Raw genomic sequence first — 18,431 nt, forward strand, 5'->3', positions numbered from 1 at the left:
TTTAGTGTTTCCTTTCCTTCCTGGGGAGCAGAGACTAACTGAGTGTTCACCGAGGCAGCATGTAGAATATTTTGAACCAGTGTTTTTTTCCAACTAAGCTGCTTATATTTTCCAAACGCAGTGGATGGAGGGCGAGGAGATTCTGCACCTCTCCACAGCAGCAAAACTTGACATCAGCAGTTGTTTTTCATCAGGATTAATGGGCACATACAGCTGTGGTCAAAAACAGACTTACAGTAATGACATCTCATCCTCGCTGCACTAAGGATGATCCGTAAACAGCCACATCAGACAAAAATACTGATTATCATTAACACAGCTATCAAAACAGGACAACAAATCACCTGAATTAATATTTGCCTATCATTTATCCTCATGTTTTATTTGCTTCGCAAACAATTCTTGGCTGATCGCAGAACACCATGAACACTGTAGTATTTAAAAATGTGAATACTGAAGAATCTCAACATAAATTACAAATGATACAAATGAACATATCACCCTCAAAAAAAGACATGTAGGATGAAAAGATTACAAAAAGGTTATACAACATGAGTGACATTTACATTTACATGTTTATTTGTGTAACAAAGAAAACAATGATTTAAAGTCCCTTTCTAGATTTGAATTGTGGAACGTGTATAAAATAAGTATTACATTATGGTTAAAGTGTAATAACACTTAAAAACTCTTTGGAGACATGAAGATCTGTTTCATGTAAACTCCAGTGGCAGGCAGCCAAATGAGGAGCAGTGTTGCATACTTTGTTGGCAACTTTATACAGACTGGCAGTCCAGCAAAATAAATTATCATTGTGGTCAGTGGCTGCATTAGTCTGACATCTTCTGCAAATTAATTTTTTTTTATAGGCAAGCAGTGCACCTCATCTCTTTCTTTACATCGCTTCAAATTAGTAAAGCCTTAGTGATGACAAACAGATAATCAGATGACTCATAAGCTTGTAAGGCCCCCCTGGGTGCATCGCAGTACTGCAGGATATAATCCTTTGTTCTGAGATCAGTTAAAAACACAAACAAATGATTAACTGGGGCAGTATATGGGACAACACACCAGGAGCTAACAGTACCATAGTATAATGTGAGTGAAGACAAAAGGCCAGGGCGAGGAAACAACTGTTACAGCCACTGTTGTCAGTCAAACAGATAAAAATATTAACAAAAGTATGCTCAGCACTTACAGCTGGTGTCAGTTTCCCACCTAACAGCCCTCTGAGATGCACCGTGTTCATATGACTGATGTTTTACAACAAACCTAAGGAGCCGCTACGCTTCTGATGTCATTTCAGATCACAAGGTTTATGCAGCATGAAAATTAACAGAGTGCAGGAGGAAAAAAAAAACATAATTTATGTTACTGACTGTCAATAGCCAAAATCTGTCCTGTAAGGTCTGAAAAGTCAAATATTATTCAAGCATGATTGTTACAAAAAAGTAAATATACATGTATTTTCAGTACAACATTAATAACACAATTGTGCATAAATTCCAGACTTTTGGCCTCATCACATACTTAATTCCTCTGCAACATGGATCCATGACTTATCTCTGACATCTAGAAGAAAGTTAACGAAAAGCACAGGAAGAACAAACCATGATCAAGGTCTCATAATCTCATGTATGATCATTCATTAAAATACTAACATCATTCTGCTGATTAGACAAGAACCACATCCAAAAGCCAATAATTCTGGTGTTGGTGGTCTAGTCACAATATTAATAATAATCAACCAGTTTAGACTACTTTTAAGCTTTCCTCCTTGCTGTCAGTGCCACCTGTGTAGTACAGATAATGTAATTTCTTCATTGCACCCCACTGAATTGCACAGTTATAAATGAAATAATTACAAATTGTAAGAGCTGTGAAACAATACTGAACCATGGGCTTTACATAGGCTGGATTACAAAGTTGTTCTCCACACTACATGTGTTGTTGGGGTTTCATGCTCAGGCCTCAGTGACTTCGAGCGGCAATTAACCGTCTCCCCGTAACCTAAATAAATTAAGTGGAATGAAGTAATAAATCAGGTTAACAGCCACTATAAGAGACCTGATTATAAATACCACCAAACTACATACAAGAGACAGAGGTGAATATCCTCTGCTCTCCTGGACAACCAGTACATCCAGTCCCAAATGATTCTGGGTCAGTAACATCAAAACATGAGGGCAGGTTTGCAGCCCCAAAAAAAGATGATGTCCATCAAACAGACCTAAAAAAAAGGCTTCCTTGGAAGAAAACACAAAACAAAACTAAAGTCAGATTAAGCCTTAGTGGTGCTTGCATATTGTCCCCAACATGAAAGTCATTGCTGGTGGGCAAAGTTCATATGTCATGTTTACACCAAACTTGAACTTAACTTGAACTTTCCCCGGGGACTAGGAACCTTTGGAGGAGCTTGAAGTTTTCCACTACAGGGACCAGGGTCTAAATTAAGTTCCAGGTACATTATTTTACCCACGAAAAAGTCCCTGCTCGGGGGCTAATGGTTTGCAAAAGTACAGGAACTTTTGGGTGGCGCAAGTAGTACTGAGCATTTCTGATTGGTCGAGTACTTGCAGCATTTTATTTCATCACTGCGTTATCGTTGTTGTGTAGACCCACTGTAAACACAGCCTTTACTTAGGTCAGCACACTAATCTGCCTAACACCTCTTTTGATCACTCTGGAAATGCAACCAATAATGACCTAAAGGAACCATTTAATTCCATGAAAAGAAGTTCCTGAGACTAAAAGTTCCAGGTATTTGGGGTGGAAACGTGGCTTTAGACTGGCAGAAACACTAAATACTAGTACTGACAGTTTTGTTTTCTGTACTTCTGTATCCCTGATTCTTGGTGTGGTTATGGGAGCTACACACATACTGCTGTGTGTGCATTTTAAAAACAAAACAAAATAGCTAGAATTAACAGCCAATCAGAGGGATGCTTTAATACACTGCAACAGCTGCCCAACAATACTTTTTTGATGGAGTTTTCTATCTATCTATACAAGACCTACTTGCTAAGTGCTGATATTACAAAAACCTCCATGAGGCCACTGTTGAACCCTACTTCAGTAGGAATAGTAAGTTGGTTGTTTTTTTTTAAACCACAAAAGAATTTTGACAATACACTAACACTGAAAACAAAAATCCCCAAAAAGTATTAACAGTGCTTGCATGCATAACTGTGCATGTTGGTAGAGGTCTCTTCATGTACCATGAAGACCTCCAAGTCCACAGTGTTTTATTGCACAATCTCTGGCTTTACTTACTAACGCTATTCTGCCATCCATTTTTTGGATGAGATGTAAAAAACAGATGCAAGAGAAAAAAAGAGAAATAAGTCCAATAAGCTTGTGCTAAAATGAAAAGTTCCATCTCGGACAGAATAATCGCATCTGGAGTGTGAAATGTAAATAAAACAAAGATCAAAGCTTTTCATTTTTCCTTTACAGATTAACAAGGGAACACACACAAAGAGCTCCTCAATGAGCGACGCTGTGCAGAGAATCCGAGGCCTATGTAGGTAAAGACCCAGATGTGACATGTATCTAGCAGTTAACACCCTTTCATAACTACAGCACAACACTGAATGCACCTGTTACACTCTGCAGATGTCTGTGGACCATCAATGGGTTGTTGAAACTAAGCAGAACAATCATTAGAACATTTCACAGTCCAATAAACAAGTTAGTTTGGTCATGTCTTGTTGTCTAAAGTTACCACCGTATCCGTGATGATGAGTCTGATCCCATGTAAATGTCTCTGCACGTCACCATGTGCTCTTCCGTTCTTCAGTGCCTTTGCATAAGCTTGGTTAACACCCAGCGTGAGGACAGACAGGCTCCAGTCTGCAGCAGGAGGACAGACTTTTTTAAAAGTTATGTGAATTAAGTACTGACTCTGCAACAAATGTTTTTTTTTTTTTTGAATCAACAAAAAAGCCCGTAAGTGCTTCTGTAAAGGCCAGCTGGTGGGCTTGATGTGTTGACAATCAGCCCCTGCACATACAAGACACCAATATTGTCAACCGTCTGTCTCCATTTGGTCTCATACTATACTCTCGTTGGCAGACTTCTTCATCAGTTTGGTAGAGAGCAAGGAATGCTGGGAAGAGTTAGACTCCTTGGCTTCAGGAATGAGCAGACGTACTTTCTGATTTGTTCTTCTCCACTCAGAGTACAGCTGACAGTGGTAGCGGAAAGACACCTGTCGAGACAACCAGGAGGAGAGAAGACGGTAAAGGGAGGTCAATTATATACAAGAAAATTAGCTGAGCAAGTTCATCAATAGGCCCTTAAAATAATGTACATCATGAAGGACCAGTGTGTAGAATGTAGTGGCGTCGCAACAGTTCACCTCATCCTCCCATTCAAAAGTTGTTGGAGAAACTAGAGTGACTGCAACACTGAAAAATGGAAAAGGCTCTGTCTAGAGCAGCATTTGGCTTATCCATTTTGGGCTACTGCAGAGACGTGGCGGTGCAACATGGCAGAATCCACGGAAGAGAGACACCCACTAAAAACTTGGCATTATTACCCAGATGGGCATGGTTTCATGACCTTCTCACCCCATGTACACGCATACAATATGAGATCAGTGTATTTAATGCATGTCAAGTATTACGGCCAATAGAATATACTTTTCATGTTTTTGTATGATCTGTATTTTTGATTTCACACCCACATAAATGGACTTTTATGCCTTTCATTATATAGGGCAGGTTGAAGATTTTAACACTATTTAGTTAATAATAATTCCAGAATAACATAATGATGGCCAGTTTGAGAATTAATTAACAGTGATTTGAAAAACATTTAAGAATATATGGGGTTTATGGCAAAGATTAAGTTGATAAACAACTTTTTAGGTTATGGTTTTGCTAGTTTATCCCAAGCGACAAGATGACCCAATATGAGCCAATGACAGCAGCCATCAGGCACACAACACTCTGCGTGGTACAGGAAGTAAGGCACCACCCCTGGTTTAAATTTAAAAATAAAATTTCCTGTGAAAGAGGACCCACGCCCTCTGTAGATATAAATGACTCAGTGTAAGGTGACGAAAACACCAGGATTCTTATGTTCATTTGATTATACACTAATAAAAACAAACTCATGAATATTATATTCCATGTCTGCCAATATGTCCCTATAAATCTTACACACTGGACCTTTAACAATCAAGATGTACATACAAGGGTGAAATAGTTTGTAATTTGTGTATGAATGTGTTTTTACCAGGGTCCACAGGACGTAGATGGTGAAGAGGGCGATGGTGAGGGCGATGAGGCCCACAGCTTGCAGCCAGCTCCCCAGCTGAAGATGGTCCTGAGCACCCCTCAGGCACAGCCAGCCTGAAATGGCTGCTAGGGGCGTGATAAACAGGAAGCACACCATGTCACAGAACAGCGTCCTCTTCTCATTACGAGGGCCAGGGTCTCGCAGCCACTGTGGAATAAGAAGTGGGAGGGAAACAGAGAAGAGGGAGAATATGTACAAGCCAAAGAGAGGCAAGAGAGAAGAAGATGGAAGGGAAGAGAAATCGTAAGTCAATCAAGAATAGGAAAGACACACTATAGTAACAAGCAGGCAAGCAAGCAGAGAGATGAGATGTAAAGAAGCCGGCTCTCCTTCTCACATGTATATATGCACAATCATTCACAGACCACAAAAAAAATAAAAAGAAGACAAGCAGAAAGATTGATGCAGACAAGGCAAAGGGCATTGACCTTTGTTACCTCTGTGAGAGGCCTCGGTCGGCGCTCGATGCTGAACTCTGTGTGGCAGAGCTCACAGTAGCTGGTGTTGGAAGACGACAGCCACTTCTCCAAGCAGCTCTTGTGCACCGTGCCCAGAGTGCCTGTACAGTCGCATGGAGACAGGAGACCCTCGCTGTTGCCTCCTTCGTGGCAAATACGGCAGATAGGACCATCACTGAAAGAGAAAAATATATTTAAAAAAAGGACTAAAGCAACTGAGAAGCAGTTTTTTAGACAAATGCGTTTATAATTCTAGTATTACTAAAATGCAGAGGAGCTCTAGACCAGCTCGAAATTTAATTGATCAGGAGACAGATTTGGGAGGTTACAATAAATACACAACTGGACTGAAAAAAAACATGAAATCAAAAGTGTACCTGGTAGAAAATCATTTTTACATAGGCTCACAGTCATGACTTATTGGGGAACTTGAATTGAACAGAGCTACTGTTAAAATAATTAGTAACAAATATGCTTTCCCGTACTATGACAAGTCAAAATGTCTGCTGTGAAAAAGGTTGGTTCATGTTAATTTACCCCCCAGGTCTTCTTTGTCCTGATCTTACCTTTGTGTGCCCATGGGTTTGAGCACAGAGGAGAGCAACCGTCCATCTATAGCTGTGACCTGGGTGACGTAGAGCGCCTGGCACCCGTCACCACCTGCTTCCTCCACGCTCTTCCACAGGCCAGTGCTGCTCGCACAGTCGCAGAGAGAGCCAGGCAGGTGGCAACAGCCCCCTGTCGTCATGGTTATAGTGGCCAGACACTGGCCGGAGAGGTGGGGGTGAGGGCGTAAAAGGTCAGAGGTGAAGGTTGACTTTCAGAGCAGGAAGCACAAACTCTGCTCGCCACAGGTGGTACGTTTCTACAATAGGGAAAGAGAAAGACTGGACTGTTAATGATTTTTTCATATAATCAAAGTTAAATGAACCCTGGCTTCACATTAAAGAAATCTTTACACTCTGATGCATTAGTTAGAATCCAGTCCACTAATAGAACAGGCTCTATATCAATGTTTGTCACACTTTTCTGACATGCTGCCGTTCAAAAGCTGAAAAAAGTTCATGCCCCACCTCCCACAATTTTTTAAATTAATCATTAACAATGATAGGGGAAGCAACTAATAAAAAAGATTCCAAGTTGAACTGCAGTGATATAAAGATCAGCAAAGCAGCATCAGCAAACTCTTGCTTGTTTATTTACCCTAGATAAATCAGATTAATTCAGCTTAGTTTTACTCCATACTTTTCCCCTGGTCATCCACACAATGAGTACTTTTACTTTTGGTACATTCAGTACATTGTTATATCAATACTCATATACTTTGACTTAGGTAAAATTTTGAGTTCAGGACTTTTACATGTCAGCAAGTGAAGCAAAAAAAAATCTCCACCACCAAACAACATAATAAACAATATATGATTACAGGAGAAAAGTATGAAATTACAATTATAAAATACAGTATATCATGATGACAAAAACTAATATTTACATGTTTCCTCAAAAACAAAATATAATAAGAGTACACAGATACAGCATATTGATATATTGACATATTGATAATTTGTGAAATGAGAATATTTCTGTCATTTGGGTCATCACATTATTCTGACAGCGTTCACTTAAATGTCTTTCAGGTCTTCAAGGCTAGCAACATGTAAAAATATCATATTTAGCTGTCAAAGATAACAAAAGCAGTAACAGTCATGCCCAATAGTCATATTATCAACGCTATTGTGAGAATATTATGATTTTGTCAATACAGTCTAGCTGTAGGTACACTTTGCTTTATGTTATCCCAGTGCTTATCTGAACGTGCGGTTATTAATTTCCTGCCATGTGACAATAACTAAGGTTATCTACAACGACATTTTGTAATTTATAAGAAAGCTGTCAGTTTGGAGCTGGGCCAATTTGCCAAAAGCAGCTGCTAATCCATGATAAAAGCACGAGTCTACGTCAGTGTGTGTGATGTGCAGCAGACTGATTAACAGCTGTCTCCCCTCAGATAACCCCGCACTAAAGATAAGAGACAGCAGACGAATGAATTTACTGCAGCCTGTGCGACATTTGTCCTGCTGTACAGAAATTATTCTGTACAGTAACACACCAATGGTGATAAATGGGTATTTCTGAGTGAAATGTTTTCATTTTGACGAGACAATATACAGTAAGAGCTATTACTACATGAGATTAGACATTATGTCTGATACAGTATGTGTGTGGGTATTAAGTCTTTCCTTTAAAAGAAATGATAAACTACTTGTCTTCACATCACATCATGGTAACACAACTACTTAAGTCTCGGCCATGGGTAAATAATATTGGGTCATTGTTGTTCACAGAAGGCCTGACTCTGTGTGTACACACCACTGTTAAACAATAGCATTACACCCAGACTTCTATATAATCCTATGTACTCACACTGTTGTTGGTGTGTTGTTTTTAAACAGGAGGTTTAACACGGCAGATGGTGCAGAAATTCTTGTGTTAATTTACAGGATTGTTTGTGCATTTATTCTCTCCCCTTATAAATAGTACAATAGATTCACACTCTACAGTCATTGGAAAATCAGTGTTAAGAAGACTAGTAATTACAGGTGTTATAACAACAACATCTGGTCTAATTCGATCCACAAAAACAGAACGGCGGTAATCATTATACTTGTGGAGGAAACAATCTATCTCTGTTGACACTAAGTCTCTGAAGAGATGTTTCAACTGCATAAAGATTCCCACACACAAATCCCCATTATCTATTCTAACATTTCTGCTTCTTAATATGTTCTAGTCAAATGCTTATTTACAATATCTTTACCATGCTCCATATTATGTTTTGTTTGAGTTTGTACATATTACATTTTCTGTGTGTAGCTGTAACAAATCCCATGTAATCTTGCTCATGTTTGAATTGTTAAATCCAAAATTAACAGAAAACTTTGTGAGGCAACTGGTTATCCAAGATTGTACATGTTTGGTGAAACCTGAAAACTTGAAAATCAAGTTATTGAAACAGAGATACAACAAGTTTACAACACCTTGTGCAAATCACCTGAGTCTACAATCACAAACACACCAGAGACAAAAGTTTGTGGTTATATATTTCAACAGCTTTTTTTGTTTATACATTTAGATACAAAAGAGGAGAGTCAGCTCTTAAATGTTTTGCTTATGAATTTGGATTTGTAAAAAAAATTTTGGACAAAATGCAAATTAATCAAATAATACTGTGAAGAAAGTTTGCCTAAACTTGAACTTGAACTGAATGACCCACTGTTACAATCGTGCTGTTTGATACCATTACTTATGCGTACTGATACAGCATGGGGGCACAATTAAGAGGCACAATCCCTGACCCAGATAAACAAATGGGTAGCCACAAAACTAAGACAACAATAAAATCTATTAAGTTACTATTTTCTGAGGTTATTTTAAGCTAGTGATTAGATATGTAATAATATCAAAATCCCAAGTAAAATAACACCACAATAAAAAATAACAAAACACACAATACAATATTTAATGTAATATATTAAAAAATGAAGGAAATAAGTACCATTTAAAAAAATGTCCTTTGTTAAATAATAACTCTGACGACTACAGCAATTTTTGTTTATATAGAATACTTTTTTCCTTTTAACTTAATGTGCTAATTTGATTCTTGAATGAAATAAAATAAAAGTAGCCAGCCATGACCTAAGCATGTGCAAAAAAAAGTGTCATGAACTGTCTTTGCCAATAAATGCTTGAATTGTGTAAAATAACAATTATGAAATAAAAAAAAATGACTTATTGATTTTATTGTGATATTCAATATATTGTTACATCCATGGTGATGATTTACTGTATGTAAACAGGAACATAACAGGCCAATATAAGGTATGTTCTGATCTGATCAACTGAAAAACATAAATTTGTGTGAGTTTTTAGGCCAAACTTTTCAGTTATACACGAGAATGTGACTTTAACTGGCCTACATTTTTAAAAAGTGATGGACACTACAATTTAGTAATTACGCAGAGGCACAATATCAGCTATATTACTGTTTTTATAGTCGTCTTACTTTTGTTATCGTATTTATAGTACATAAAGAAGCTATGTTACTGTTTTTATAGGTTACACCATAATATGTATAATATTTTATGCCTATATTTTTTTCATTTATTCATTATTCAGTATTTTTCACTGTTGTCTAGCATGTGTGAATACACCGCCAGGATTGCTACTTAATTTCATATACTCTGTGCAATGACAATAAAAACAATTCTATTCAATTCATTTAACAGTTAATAATCTCTGATACGTTATGCCATTACAATTTTACTAAACTAACAAATTAAAAAGTCGTTTTCATTGTGACTAGTAGCTAACAACGCTGTTATCACTGCATCCAGCTGTTACAGCTGTGATCCAGACCATTGTCTGGAGCAGAGGGTTTTTTCATGTCCCTATATTAATACCTGGTGACATAAAGCTGTATTGTACTGAAATATTTTTAAAGTGAGCACACTGTTTTCTAAGTTTTTCTACTGCCATGTTTTCTAAATATCTGTTTTCATTGCACAGCAGACAAACGGTCAGTTAGTGGCCGTCACAGCTGTGCGGCTGTTAGCTGTCAGTAGCTACTGTCAGCTGCTAGCCTGGTGTAAAAATGAAAGCTAAACCGTCTACTCACCCCGTGTCTTCTTCTTAACTCACAGGTGTTTCACGGCAGGCGCCATAATAATCTCGTATTTCCTTGTCGTTTCATGTTTAGCTGTGGCAAAGTGTGAATTCACAGCCCTGGTCAAAGTGCTAACTAGCTAATGCTATGCTCTCCAGCCCTGTGCTAGCTAGCAGCCCTCAGCTGATAACACAGAGCAGCAGCAGCAGCAGGCCAGGCTTCCGCTTTCCCAGGGCTTTAAATATCCCCCAGAGGCTCATCATCAGCTGTCTGCCTCTGCTGTGACAGAAGACAGACCAGACGAGTGCAAAACACAATCCTGCCGACTTAAAATGTGCCTGAGAATAACAACAGCTTGCCAAAGGGAGGGGCGTTCACCGAAAACATCACATGCGCAGAGGAAATAAACAGACCAGGGGACCATTTGATTTCTGTAATTCATTTAAAATAGAAAACAAATTTAATCATCTCTTTAAAAGACAAGCTCATGTTTACATCCACAAATCGGTCAGAAACTTTCCACAGATTTTATTTTAAAGTTCTGGAAATGGCAGATCTACAACTGCATCGATGTGAAATTTCACGGTGAACACAGATGTTACTAATAATACTAATTAAGGTCCCGTTCCATTTAGTGTAGCAGAGCCTTTGCAGTGAGACAACATACACAATAGCAGCTCTATTTGACCTGAAGAGAAGTGAACATTAGTTATTATCATTAGTAACAACTGTGGTTATTCTACTGTTTCGTGTCAAAACAGCTGCTGTGAAAAAGATGTCTGTTATGGTTAAAAAATGATTGTAGAGAGAGACTAAAGCCTTATCAGAAATTTCGATGCTGTTAGATTGAATTGAATTAACAATAAAAACTTTATGTGGTGCTAAAATGCATTTATATTAATACTCAGAATGGTAGCAATGTATTAGATGTAATCAGGAATATGTAACCAGATTGAAAAAAATGAAGAACCATAATCAGCCCCAGTTACATTTGAAAATGTGTAATTTGAATAGTTATATAGTCAATAATTACTTGATTACCTTTTTCATTCTAAATATAATACAACAATATTTACTTTAAATCAAAGTAAGTCACTCCTTTCAGGTTGCCAGTTTTGGTAAGGGTGACTTAACTAGATTTTTCAAATGATTTATGGATAATGGAGTTTTTAATTTCCCTTTTATTTACAGTAAAATTGGAAGCTTATTCGTTCCTCTTACTGTTTTTGTCAGAGTAATTCACTTTTAACTGTAAATGTTGAGTACAAGCATTCTATTTGCATTGAAAATGTTTTGAGAGGTTTAAAATTAAAAAAGAATATTTGTGGTAGTCAAATTTTTGTGATTGAAGATAAAGAATTCTAAAACCCAAGTATATAATATTTTAATATTTTTCATCTCTAGTAAGAGCACCTCACCATCATACGTATGTGTAGATTTAAAATGATAGCCTGTCATATTGTCTTCAGTGCAGCTAAAGCATGCAGGCACTTTGCACAAACATTTCTACTGACACCAAAACCTCCCATCCATTGACACCCAAGTTGCAAAACAGTGGCGACACATACACTGAGTAACGTATCCAAAAATAAGTCTGCCTGCTATATGATCACATGGATTAGGTTTATTTATGCTTCAGTGTTTTCTGTGTAATGCGAAAGCAGCAAAACATGTTTACACTTGCTTGCTTTTTTTGAAGAAATGTGAAATGTCACAAGAGACATAATGCATTGAATCAAGCACACGTTACAGCATCTCCACCTGATGAGTATCCAACCATATAAACAATTTGCATTTTTTATTTTCAGTTCCACTTTCCCAGTGTGACAACCGTTATTGTGATGGAGTGAAAGTGTTGACTGATGAGAATCTCAGATTACAAACATCTTTATCCATTTCCCTTTAACAGATAGCACATTTAAATTACAGCAAAGGATGATGGAGTACATGAAGAAAAAAAATCCTAAAATCAATTTCTTTCCATCGCAACCAACAGTTTCCTTTACAGCCAACAGGAAAATGTTACTTGATAAAGATGTTGAGTGTATATTTAAATTTGTTCTACTGAACACCACTTGTGATTTGTTCTACTGAAATTATTGGACATAAGCGCAAAAAAAAAAAAATTTTCATTTCAAGACAGCCTGCGAAAGGGAGTGTGACCTGAGCCAACTCAAGAGAGGAACACAAGGCTTGATTCTTGGCTGATTATTTCACAAATAATTAATCACAGAGAACAATTTATATAATTATTTTTGCTTTATATCATTACACATTTTTTTTGCAAATAGCCCGGATTGGTTTGCTAAACACAGCAATGAAATGCAATCTTAGCAGCCTTGAACACGCTTACATGAGAAAACCTAAAACTGATGACGATTGCATCCGACTCCTTTGGTATCTTTGTACACTAACACACACACACACACACACACACACACACACACACACACACACACACACACAGACACTCTCACACACATAAAAACACTTCATTTGTTTCACACTTGCCCATATTAAGTCAGACAGTCACAGCCAGTCTGGTCCCTGGCTCATGCTAATTTCATGCCACAGCGGGCACAGGGCTCAAAGAGGAAAATTAAAATTAAAGAGGCAAATAGAAACTCCAGACAGACAGAGTACACACATCAATACTCCTGTGGTACCTCCATCTCATCTCCTCCTCTACACCCGTATTGCATGACAGGCAGAATCAGGTCAACCAGACATGAAATTGGGATTCCGCTGTAGCATTGCAAGCTGAGAAAAGGAGGAAAGTAGAAACCACGTGAAGCACTGATACACAGTCTACTGATCCCTCACCAGTCCTTCAACAGGAGCGGGTCAATGGGACCATAAAGGCTAGTTAATTAATTAAAAAGAAATTGTAGTTTACTACAGCTTTAAGATCAACCCCATAACAGCAGGCTATTATGAAGCTGTAAAGTTTGTTTTGTTTTTAGACATAGGCCCTTCTGAAATTAGAGGAAGACAAACAATCAAAAGAAGAAACCAGCAAAAAGGAATGTCAAATACAAGAGTCCTGGTGTCAGAGACTTCTGAACCCGTGAAGGGGATCACGATGACAGCAGCGTGACAGCTGAAGTAAACCAGAGGTGAACAGAGGAGAGACTGACAGAGAGTCAACCAGGAAAAGAAAACAGAGGAGCGTCACAGGCTCTGGCAGCAAGGGAGTTTGCTGCCTCTCTGCCCGTCTGTGGTCGGGGGTAGGCTTATGTCCACTACGTTGTTGCCTGGAGACTCGTCGTGTCCAGATCTGTCCGAAATTTGCTTCTGAGATACGATACGGTAGATTTCTGTAACAGAAAAGAGTGAGCAGCAAAGCAGAAAGATTTAATGTTACATTACAAAAGAAATTTGTCCATTATTATACTCTATATCATAATACATATTATCATCACCATCTTGCTGCTGCTGATTCAGCCTGATGACAACTTTAAAAAAAAAAAAGCACTGCAGAATTATTTCCTGGGTGTCTACATATATGTATATGTAAATACTTGTATTATGGCTTTATTTTATTTTGCATACAATTAGGGTTGCAACTAATGACTATTTTCATTGTTGATTAATTTTGCAATTATTCACTTTATTTATTATTTGTTTTATCTATAAAAAGTCTGAAAATGGTGAAAAATATTAATCAGTGTTTCCCAAAACCCCATGATGTCTTCTTCAAATGTCTTGTTTTGTCCATAAACCAAAGATATTCAGTTTACTGTCGAAAAGAGGTGAAGACACCAGAAAATATTTAGGGTTTTATTAAAGTTACAGTATGTTGTCCATGATATTTATTGTATTATACATTATAATACATAAAGTAAATAATGGTAATTATTGTTTTATTTTATATTTTTACCTGTTTCATTCTGAATTTAATGAGTTACCTGTATTTTGTATGTGTGGTATGAATGAACTCCACTTCTACTTTTTGTTGTGCAACCCTGTGTTGTATGATCATAATAAATGACCTTCATACTGCAATTCTATTTACCAGTTTATCAAAGTTCCTACCTGTGAGAATGTTCTTAAAGGCCTCTTCTACATTAGTGGAGTCCAAGGCAGAGGTTTCAATAAATGAGAGAGTGTTCTTTTCTGAGGATGAAGAGACAAAAACATGTTTAACACACTAAAGCAATTTAAATAACCTGAATGTTCTTCAAATAAGTGGTTAAGGTGAAAAAACAAAAGTAGAATTATACTTTAAGTTCATGACTATTTTTGCTGTCATGCTGTTTTCCCTGAAGGCAGCACCTAATAATTTACCTGCGAAGGCTCGAGCCTCATCAGTGGGCACTGCCCTGAGGTGGCGGAGGTCACTCTTGTTTCCCACCAGCATGATGACAATGTTGTTGTCAGCGTGGTCCCTCAGCTCCTTCAGCCAGCGCTCAACGTTCTCGTATGTCAGGTGCTTGGCGATGTCGTAAACTAGAAGAGCCCCAACAGCCCCCCGGTAATACCTGGTGACAGCAGAGCAAAGAAGAGACATTAATGAATCAAGAATTACTGTAATGTTCTCCACCATCTGCATGACAAACTTGTAAATCTGTAACATTTATCAAAAAAACAAAACAAAATGCAAATAATTTCAGTTTTTCTGTATATTTTAACTTTATCTCCAAGTTTACTGCTATAATAAATGTGCAAATTAATACTATATCTATTAGAATGTATTACATAAAATAAATTGGAGAAGAACTTTACACAAACGTGTGGTTTAAGGTGGTATTGAACTCACTGTGTGTGCATGTAATCCAACGTCCTAGGGGCCCACACAGTGTAATGCCCTTTAAATAACCCAACAATCAAAAAACGTATAAGTACTGCAGCCAAATTAAAAAAATAAACTCACGCTGAGGTGATCGCTCTGTAGCGTTCCTGTCCAGCTGTGTCCCAGATTTGAGCCTTTATCGTCTTGCCGTCCACCTGGATGCTGCGGGTGGCAAACTCCACCCCAATGGTGCTCTTGCTCTCCAGGTTGAACTCATTTCTTGTGAAACGGGACAGCAGGTTACTCTTCCCCACACCAGAGTCTCCAATTAGAACGACTGCAACCAAAATACACAGAACAAAAACACACAAGATAAGTGGTGTAAAATCATGCTCTGTCGTAGCATGACTTCCTCCTATCCCTGTTTGTTTGTACAGAGTCAATGAGTGTGAGATTTTTAAGCTTATGTCCAGTAGTCCACCCTATGAAGAATTAAAGATAACATTTTCGGTTTATAACCACACAAAATATAGAAATGTTTCTTCTACTTTATATACAATTATGGGTGCAATTAATGACTTATCATCGTTGATTAATTTTACGATTCAGTCAAGAAGCTGGAATCACAGGTTGGAGCATTTTTCATAAGAAATTACTCAAACCAATTAACTGATGAACAAAATAGTTGCCGATTGATTTAATACTCAACAATGAATTGCTGCAGCTCTATATCAAAAACCTTGCTGTATAGCACTATATTGTACTTGCTTAAACCAACGTACAGTTCACATTTAGTAGTTTTGGCATCACAGTAAGGTCCAAGTTCTTAGTTCAGTTCCTATTCACAGACGTTTATTGTGGCTTTTTATGGTGGCTTTCGTTGTATTTCGTATCACATGTTCTTCCTTGACTGTCCTTATCTCTTTTGTTTTGTGATTTATGTTACTTCAATTAATAAGTAGACCCAGACAAATATAATGGTTGGTCGATATTATCAGCTGATACTGGCCTATCATAGCTATAATGGTCTATATTGTTGTGTCAAAATTTGTCAAATGTTGAAACTTTTTTATGGACCACATAATGCAGATTGTCTTTATTCTTTTGTTTTGTATAAATATTTTGGGGAAATTTTAAAAATGTATAATTATTAAAAATATCAGTTAAGGTTGTTCTGTTCCACTGACCTGATGTCAGTTTGAACAATAAAAATAATTGTTAAACTAAAATATCATGCTTCTATTACATATAAAAAGTATTTGATAATCACATTTGAGGGATCATTGCAATCCGTATGCTGTATAGGTTGTGCCTTATTAATTATCTATCTACCTACCTACCTATTTATGCTATAATAAAAGTAAGTAAGCATGTCTACAAAACGTTGACGTATCCTCCCATGTTTAAAAGGACTACCTACTGATAATGTGATAAGGATCACTACAGAGAAATAACGTTATGTCAAGCAGCACAGAGAAATAACGTTATGTCAAGCAGCAGTTATGGTCGTTATTTAACAGTGTCAACAAGTTAGGTAAGTAGCTGTAACTGTAGATGACTCGTAAAGTAGACCAATTTTAAAATTAAGAGTCGACAGAGAGCAGCTCTTGAATGGCAGTACAATCCTTAGTAAACTTAAAGTCGCCTCAGGTGATTGTTATGAACAAGGCCAAGTAGCTATCGTGCTAGCAAGCTAAGCTAGCTTACTTACTTAGCTACTTATTTACCTGGCGTTAGCCTGCTAAGACACTAGCATTAGATGCCATCACTGGACTCGTCGATTGGTTTGAGGCACAACACTCCGAAAGCCGAAGCGTTGTAGTATTTTACACTTGTAGATTAATTTATAATAGTGATTATACGGTTTACTCGACAGTCAACACCTATCAAGTTACCGATTGCCACTTTGCTACTAGAACAGCTAACTTTAGCATTAACTTTAGCATTAACGCTGGCTTAGTTGACTTCCTCAGTTCGTCCTGCCCTCATTTAACTTTCAAAAAGCGGACGAATATGCTGTCATTCATCCACATTTGAAAAAGAACTTACCTTTGAACAAATAGTCGTATTCATCATCACGGGTTCCCATTTTAGAAGACTAGTTTTTGTACTTTTTAAGGACTTTACTACAAACAACAACAACCCTTCCCACCGGCAGCTAGTAGGCACCGCCTTCAAGGAAGAGAACAAGCACGTGAGTTCAGGGACGTCTTTTTCGACCAATCGGAAAGGTTATTACATTGACTGACACTTAGGAGAACCAATCATATGCTCTCTGTAAAAATGCCGACCAATCATCATCCACAGCAGAAAACACGGAGAAGCATCACACCCTTTGTTCTCCGGACTTCGACGCCCTGTCTTCATGTAGGTTGAGCAACATGCTGATTTTTGAAAACATGTTTCACAATATTTTCTAGCGGGAGAGAACTCAATAACTAGTATATGTTTTTTTTTGTTTGTTTTTTTTACAGCGATGTACGTTGTTTATACATATATTTTACTCAGGCATATATATACATTATCCAATCTAAAAAAGTTGTTATTGTAATGTTATTTAGAAATATGTGTGAAAATAATAATAAAGCTTATTAACTGGCCATACTACATACTACATACATACCATCACTATGCAGTAATCCCTGTTAATAAAATAGGCTATCGAGTAACATATTATTGTCCATTTGTACTCCACTGTGTTCCACTGAAACCTCATTCTGTGTCAATGGACACATCAGGACAGTAGATTTTTATATTGGCAGGTTCTACTCACTTTTACATGTATGGAAGTAACCCAATCAAGACTGTTGGTGAGACAAGGATTTTTCAGTATTTCTCAAATTGCAGGAAAGCTGGAATTAAGATTTCTCTTCTGGAGTGCTGCTTGTCTGATCGCTGGATGTTTTCTGGTTTTCTGGCAGAGATTTCCCTCTGTTGGTAGGAACGGAAACCTGAAGGCCTCAAGTAAACAGACCTTCCTAGCTCTCACAGACACATTTTGCACATATTTTTCCCCACTGACCGGCCGGGATGATGATGTCAACTGGCTGGTTAATCCATCCTTACAAACCTTTGTTAAGACTAAGATAGCTCAACAGCTACAGGCCAGATTTCCATGAAATTTTCTCATTTTTTTTGTGAAACCTTGATCTTTCATGTAGCACCATCAGGCCAAAATGTTCAAATAATGTGACAAATATGACAGAGAAAACTGAAATATCATAAGGCATTACTTAACTGTGTTGACAAATGATGATGAAACAATGTATTATGT

General features: G+C 37.5%; 2 protein-coding genes across 3 annotated transcripts; both read right to left on the reverse strand.

Moving 5' to 3' along the window:
* Nucleotides 1-3,864: 3,864 nt before the first annotated feature.
* marchf2 (membrane-associated ring finger (C3HC4) 2) lies at nt 3,865-6,649 on the reverse strand. Of its 2 annotated transcripts, none has more exons than XM_084722858.1 (4): nt 6,329-6,649; nt 5,742-5,937; nt 5,242-5,451; nt 3,865-4,210 (listed from the first exon to the last, which is right to left on the reverse strand). In XM_084722858.1, the coding sequence occupies exons 1-4, from the start codon at nt 6,508-6,510 to the stop codon at nt 4,052-4,054; spliced, it is 747 nt and encodes a 248-aa protein (XP_084578984.1). In that variant the 5' UTR covers nt 6,511-6,649; the 3' UTR covers nt 3,865-4,051. The 2 variants fall into 2 exon arrangements, with proteins under 2 accessions (XP_084578984.1, XP_084578983.1); XM_084722857.1 differs by having other exon boundaries at nt 5,733-5,937.
* Nucleotides 6,650-12,029: 5,380 nt separating this feature from the next.
* Nucleotides 12,030-17,364, reverse strand: LOC146323756 (ras-related protein Rab-11B-like). Its single transcript, XM_084722861.1, has 5 exons — nt 17,207-17,364; nt 15,299-15,494; nt 14,713-14,906; nt 14,461-14,541; nt 12,030-13,742 (listed from the first exon to the last, which is right to left on the reverse strand). Exons 1-5 carry the CDS (start codon nt 17,244-17,246, stop codon nt 13,597-13,599), a joined length of 657 nt encoding a protein of 218 aa, XP_084578987.1. The 5' UTR covers nt 17,247-17,364; the 3' UTR covers nt 12,030-13,596.
* Between the last annotated feature and the right edge of the window lie 1,067 nt (nt 17,365-18,431).

This window comes from Lutjanus erythropterus, chromosome 7 (assembly GCF_056507025.1).
Source record: "Lutjanus erythropterus isolate fLutEry1 chromosome 7, fLutEry1.hap2, whole genome shotgun sequence".
In the NCBI taxonomy this organism is placed as follows: domain Eukaryota; kingdom Metazoa; phylum Chordata; class Actinopteri; order Lutjaniformes; family Lutjanidae; genus Lutjanus; species Lutjanus erythropterus.